General features: G+C 46.9%; 1 protein-coding gene across 1 annotated transcript in view; it reads left to right on the top strand.

Moving 5' to 3' along the window:
- Window positions 1-5,585: 5,585 nt before the first annotated feature.
- The window catches only part of LOC149317874 (serine protease 56-like), a 48,388-nt gene continuing 47,973 nt past the window's right edge, over window positions 5,586-6,000 (top strand). Inside the window, 1 exon segment of the mRNA XM_089507414.1 lies at window positions 5,586-5,937. Within this exon segment, the coding sequence (XP_089363540.1) occupies window positions 5,586-5,937 (352 nt within the window).

The following is a 6,000-nucleotide window of genomic DNA, read 5'->3' as shown; positions in this document are numbered from 1 at the left end:
GAGCCGCCTCAATTGAACTGAAGAGGCGGAATATAAATAAATAAATAAATAAATAAATTATTATTATTATTATTATTATTATTATTATTATTATTATTATTACCATAGCTGGTAGGGTTTCCACATCTCAGGATCTAGACCTGAGTCTCCAGTTTTTATGGATCATCTCCTGGTGGGAGACAAGGGTGCAAATTCTCCGGTTTTGATGGACTCAGCAAGAGGAAAGGGCTGGGTCCAGCTCAATTAATACAGCAGCAACTTACTGGAATTTTGCAAGGTTCAATTTATTTCTTGTTGCACCTTGCAAAGACTCTCCAATACGTCAATGGATTGACTTAGCCTCCTTTTTCCCTGCCAGTTATTATAGTACCAGGGCTCACCTGCCAGTCCACTCTGCATCTACCTTCTTGCTCGAAGCAGGTAGATTAAAGTTTCCTTAGGGAAACATCACCTCATTTTACCTTGAAGCGAATAGGCATATCAGCCTTTGAAAACAACGCATCGATTGCAGCATTTCAGTAACACTTTAATTAGCATGGCCCCATTCTGTGGAACGCATGGCTTGGGACCAGGCTATTTCAAGGACTGCAGCCTGACATAGTGGTGTGAGTATTGGGGTAGGAAGACATTTGGGAGACTAGGGTTTGATTCCTGCTGGGCCATGGAAACCCACTGGGTGACCTTGGGCAAGTCATACTCTCTCAAAGGCAAAGGCAAAGACAAATCCCTTCTGGACAAATCTTGCCAAGAATCTTGCCCTGTTGTTGTTGTTGTGTACCTTCAAGTAAGTTCTGACTTATGGCAACCTTAAGGCAGACCTTTTCTTGGCAAGATTTGTTCAGCAGGAGTTTGTCTTTGCATTCCTCTGAGGCTGAGAGTGTGTGACTTGCCCAAGGTCACCCAGTGGATTTAAATGGCTGAGCCAGAATTCAAACCCTGGTCTCCCAAGCGTCCTAGTCCGACGTTCACACTGTGACACCATGTTGCAGTCTTCCAAATAGACTGGTCCCAAGCCACAGGACAGGGCCATGCCAGTTAAAGTGGTGCTGAAGTGCTGTAATTGTGTAGTACAGACACTCCTAAAAGAGTTTTTTTTTCCCAAGGTTGCTCTGCCTATTGCTCTTGGCCTGGGGAACGGTGCAGGCATCACAGCCAATTCTTGGCCTCTTTGGCACCGGAGTGGCCAGCCGACACTTGAGGAGGGTAGTCCTTGGAACACACCAAGGGGTCCCCCTTTGCTTGCCTGTCACCCAGAGGCAGGAGTGTGTGCATCCTTTTCTGTGTGCGCACGCCTGTGTGCGCATGTGCGTGTGACACAATTGCCAAGCCGCATCAGTGTGCGGGCCCTTTCATCGTCCCCTTTGCCCCCACGCCAGTGCCAGCCATTTCATCCCCTTTGCCTGCTGCAATTATAGGCCTTTGATCTGCCAGAGAAGTGGCTATTGTCTAGGACACTCCGTGCGACAATTAAGGACTCTGCGATACAATGGCATTGTCTGCCGCGGGCGGGGAGTGCGTGCGGAAAAGGAACGGCAGGCCACCACAAACCCTACCCCCCACAAAACCCATCTCTCCCCCGCCTCTGAGGAAGACGGGGCGCTGCCTGGGGATTCATTTTCTAATTTTGGTTCAAAAATGCACTGACTAATCTACAAGCGTGAAATCCGAAGGCCCTCATTCGGGGAGCAAATCCGGCATTTAATGGCACTTTTTAAAAAGCTGATGATAATGTGTAAACTTCTATTGTCGCAGCTTCCTTTCTTCTTGAAAGTGGCATTTCTCTGCCTAAGGAAGGATGCCCATGTTTCGATGGTTTTTGTGTGTAAAGGCAAATTGAATTATTCCATGCGATGGGAAAATGAGATCCTATAGCATGCTTACTTGAGTATGCCTTTGGAAAACCAGACCTACCTCCATTCAAAACTCTGCAGCCTTGCTGCACCAAGGGAAAAACCAAATGCTAGCCTAAAAGAAATGGTCTTGGCCTGCCAAAAGGACTTCATGTGGAAGGGAGTCCCACAGTTTGGGAACAGCAATGAAGAGCTTTATCACACTAGATGAATCCCAGGCAGAAACAGGATTTAAAAGTAGAAAAAAACCCTGCAAATGTGGGATATTTTTCAGACATTTCTTCTAAACAACAACAACACAAAAATACAGTGAGTGGAAAGTTGACAAAAACAACACCTTTTTACTTCCAGGAACTTCTGAAAGTAAAAAGGTGTTGTTTTTGTCGACTTTCCGTTCACTTTATTTTTGCGTTATTGCTCTTTGGTGCAAATGCATCTGAAAAACTTCCCGCATTTGTGGGTTTTTTTCCTCCTTTTAAAATCCCGTTTTTGTGTGAGATTCTTCTAGTGCTATAAGGCTTTGAGAAGTATTATCCAAGATGCGACACATCATTTGGATATTCAAAAAAAGAAAAAGAAAAGAAAAGAAAAGAAGAGGAGCAAATGAAGAACTACAGCAACAAATATCACAACCTCCTTGACATCTGGAGCAGCCCTCAGTTGACGTGAAAAAATGATGTATTTGATGTGGAGGCTGTGATGCTGAGGATTTTTCAAAACAAAGGTGTGTCTCATTTATTGTATATTAGAGATTGTAAGTTAAGGTTCTGCTGGGAGAGAGTAAAATAATGAATGTTGGCAATGACTGGTGATTGATGGAGTGTCTGAAGGGATTGGAATAAGGCTGGTGTATGGCAGTTGGCAGAGTGAGTAATCTGTGAGTGGGGTTTAAGGGTTTGTGTATCTAGGAAAGTTAGAATCAAGGTCGGAGTTAGCTAGGAGATGAGAATGGGAGAGAGGGAGAGATGTGCTTTAAAGGTATTAAATAATGAATTAATTATATAATGTTCAAATTCAGTTAATAAAGTGTTGTTTTTGTGTCGTACGCTTTTGAATTTGGCTCACACACTGTCTGTGTTGGCAGCAGTGAATAAAGATGGGTGGTGTCTCATGGAAACAGAATCGTTGAACCATGGAATCACAGACTCTATGATTCATGATGTCTCTGTGAGACCCGATAGCCCTGTTTAGATATTTGAAGGGATGTCATATTGAGAGTGGAGCAAGCTTGTTTTCTGCTGCTCCCGAGACTAGGACCAGGAGCAATGGATAGCAAGCTCCAGGCAAAGAGAGTCCAGCTCAACTTTAGGAGGAACTTCCTGACAGTAAGGACTGATCGACAATGGAAGACACTCCCTTGGAAAGTGATGGAGTCTCCTTCTTTGGAGGTCTTTAAGCAGAGGCTGGATGGCCATCTCTTGGTGGTGCTTCGATTGTGAGTTCCTGCATGGCAGAATGGGGTTGGACTGGATGGCCTTTCTGGTCTCTTCCAGCTCTAGGATTCTATGATTCTATAATTGTGCCTTCAAATCAACTTTGACTTATGACAACAGTGTTTCTTGGTGATTTCTTCAGAGGAGATTTCCCATTGCCTTCTTCTTAGGATGAGAGCATGTCACTTGCCCATAGCTGAGCAAGGGATTCAAACACTGATTTCACACTGATCTAGTCCGGTGTTCACACTGCTACACTACTTCATTGTTTGAATTGCTTAGTGGGCTGTTTGGGGTCCTAATTTAGCAAAGGAAAACTGAGGAGTATATCACACAGAGATTTTGGGAGATTTTCCGGCTCATTTCCAACATGACTGCACTTCCAACGATGCGCATTCACGTTGTAAAGTGAATGTGTTATCAGACACCATTCCTTTCTATGGGAGCTCCTTGTGAGGTGCTTCTGCAGTGATTCCAAAGTGACCCCTCATTTTGGTAAAACAGAAAAAAAAGTGACTTCAGAGAATTCGCTTCCAGGCTTCCTTCGATTGCACTGCGAATTGGTCTGGTGTGGAAAACCACTCCGATGTCACCCCCCTTGGACCCCTGCGTCCTGCTCCATCATCCTTCTCCTCCTCCTTCATGTCATATCCTCCTCTCTGCCAACCACCCGATCCCATCATCCCCTAAGTCCCCTGCGTCCTCCTAGACCCCAATCTGCTCCCCTCCTTCACCCTGCCGCCTATCCCATCATCCCCTGCATCCTCCTAGATCCCGATCTTAAAGTGGTGTCAAACTGCATTATTTATCCAGTGTAGATGCATCCACAGAGTTTGAGAAGCTGCCCAGATGGGCTCAGGACATATCTGAAATTGATCAAAGGAGATGTTACAAGAAGTGTGTGACTCTCGCTCATCAGTATCTCCCTCACGTATCTTCCAGATATTGTCTGCTAAATTAAATGAGCGACTTTGTGACGCCATTGCAACTGAAGTCCCTCCCTCATCTTGCAATTGCTGGGCAACAACATCAGAGCATGGATGCTGAGCAACCCTTGACGTCAAGACATGTGGTTCTTATACTAGCCAGCAGCCAACCCACGTGGGGAAGCTGTGGATTGGCCAGGGCTCCATGACATGTCCCTGGCCCCAGTAATGGTCATTTTGGCCATCGGTTGCTCCAATTTCCCAGAATCCCCCAGGGCACAGTTATAAAACAGATGCTTATGAGAGATACTTGGGAATGGAATTGATGCTGTTGGAGGGGAATCAAAGGAAATAGGGTGTGTTTTGTTCCAAATTAGGCCAGACTCAGTGGTGCCTGTTGGAAAGATGGTTAGGGCCACCTAAAAAAAGCCACAGGATTGCATCTCGCCTCCATTTTGAGCTGGGTGGAAAAGGGAGTAATGGCATGCAAGATTAAATTATGCTGCATCTTTTTTATGTGCGCAAACAGCCCCTTCATCACCATGCAAAAGCAATCTTCTGCTTGTTCTCTTGAGCATTGAGAGTGTACATCCAAACATATTGCAAAGGCTGCTGTCCGCACCACACATATGCACCCATCAGGCCCTGCTTGCTTGCCTTTGCAACTACTCCCAGTCACATACTGGTAGAAAATGAGACTTGCATAAGGATTTCTTATGCCAAAGGCCAAAGATAGGTTCTTTGCAACAGCCTAAGAGTGGTGGTTGTGTCTTTGTGGAAGCCCTTGGTGTATTTGCTGACATGTCTATTTTATATCCCACTGCCAATCCCTTCTCATCTTTCCCCTTCCCCACCCCATAGCCATCATAGTATAGCATCTGCTTGTACTAGTGGGTTGTGTGAATGTGTGTGTGCATGTGTGTGAGGGGGGTTGTGTGTTTTTCCGGCCTCCTCTCTGCTTCCACGGCTGCCCCTCCGTCCGGCCTCTCGCCCCGCTTTGAGGCCAAAGTGATCTGAACTGACAATATTTCATGGGCGAAGATAAAAGCATGAAAATGATCAAGCGAGGCGGGTCGCCTCTGATCATTAGGGGGCCTTTTGATGGTGCCGTGTTTCTCGGGGTCCCGGAAACAATGGTCCCATTCAGCCAAGGGAAGCCAGCCGACTTCCCTTTGCGATGCAGCCGGCCAAACCGGGGCCCAGCTCAATTCAATACCCTAATGAAGCCAAACTGGATCTCCCCACGGCTACCACCACCATCACTACTACCACCGCTACCACCTTCTTCTTCTTCTACTACACCTCCCCTTTCGCCCCCCCTCCAAGCCCATCCCATCCCAATGGCAAGACCCTGCCTGGCATCACTGCCCTCCCTAATGAATTCATCTGTTTGTGTCCACCCCCACAAGCATGGGAAATTTGGCCGTACCCCCCCTTCTTGTCCCCCCTGTGGCACTGTATATATACAAAGGCAGCCACAGCATTGTTCCCACTTGTCCCTGGCCGGTGGAAACAAGGGTGAAAGGAGGAAGAGGTGCTGCTGGTGGGGAATCGCCACCCTCCGGTCCAGAAGCAGCCAGAAAAACCATCCTGTAATCTCCCATTCTCTGCCCTGCTCCTGAGATATGAATCCCCGCCTGTTCCTCCTGCTGTCCTGCCTTGTAGGGGTGGCATTAGCTGCCCCACTGGTCAAGGAGCTATACCCGATGCCACCCAGCGTCTTGCGAGGTAAGAGCAGCAGGTGGCATACTTGCCATCCTTCCAGACCTGGCTGAGCCTCTCCAGCTGGCA

This window comes from Sceloporus occidentalis, unplaced genomic scaffold (assembly GCF_023333645.1).
Source record: "Sceloporus occidentalis isolate IW3139 unplaced genomic scaffold, rSceOcc1.0.p SCAF_2, whole genome shotgun sequence".
Classification (NCBI taxonomy): Eukaryota; Metazoa; Chordata; class Lepidosauria; order Squamata; family Phrynosomatidae; genus Sceloporus; species Sceloporus occidentalis.
The sequence above is the reverse complement of the archived record's forward strand: the minus strand, read 5'-3'. Positions and strand labels throughout refer to the sequence as shown.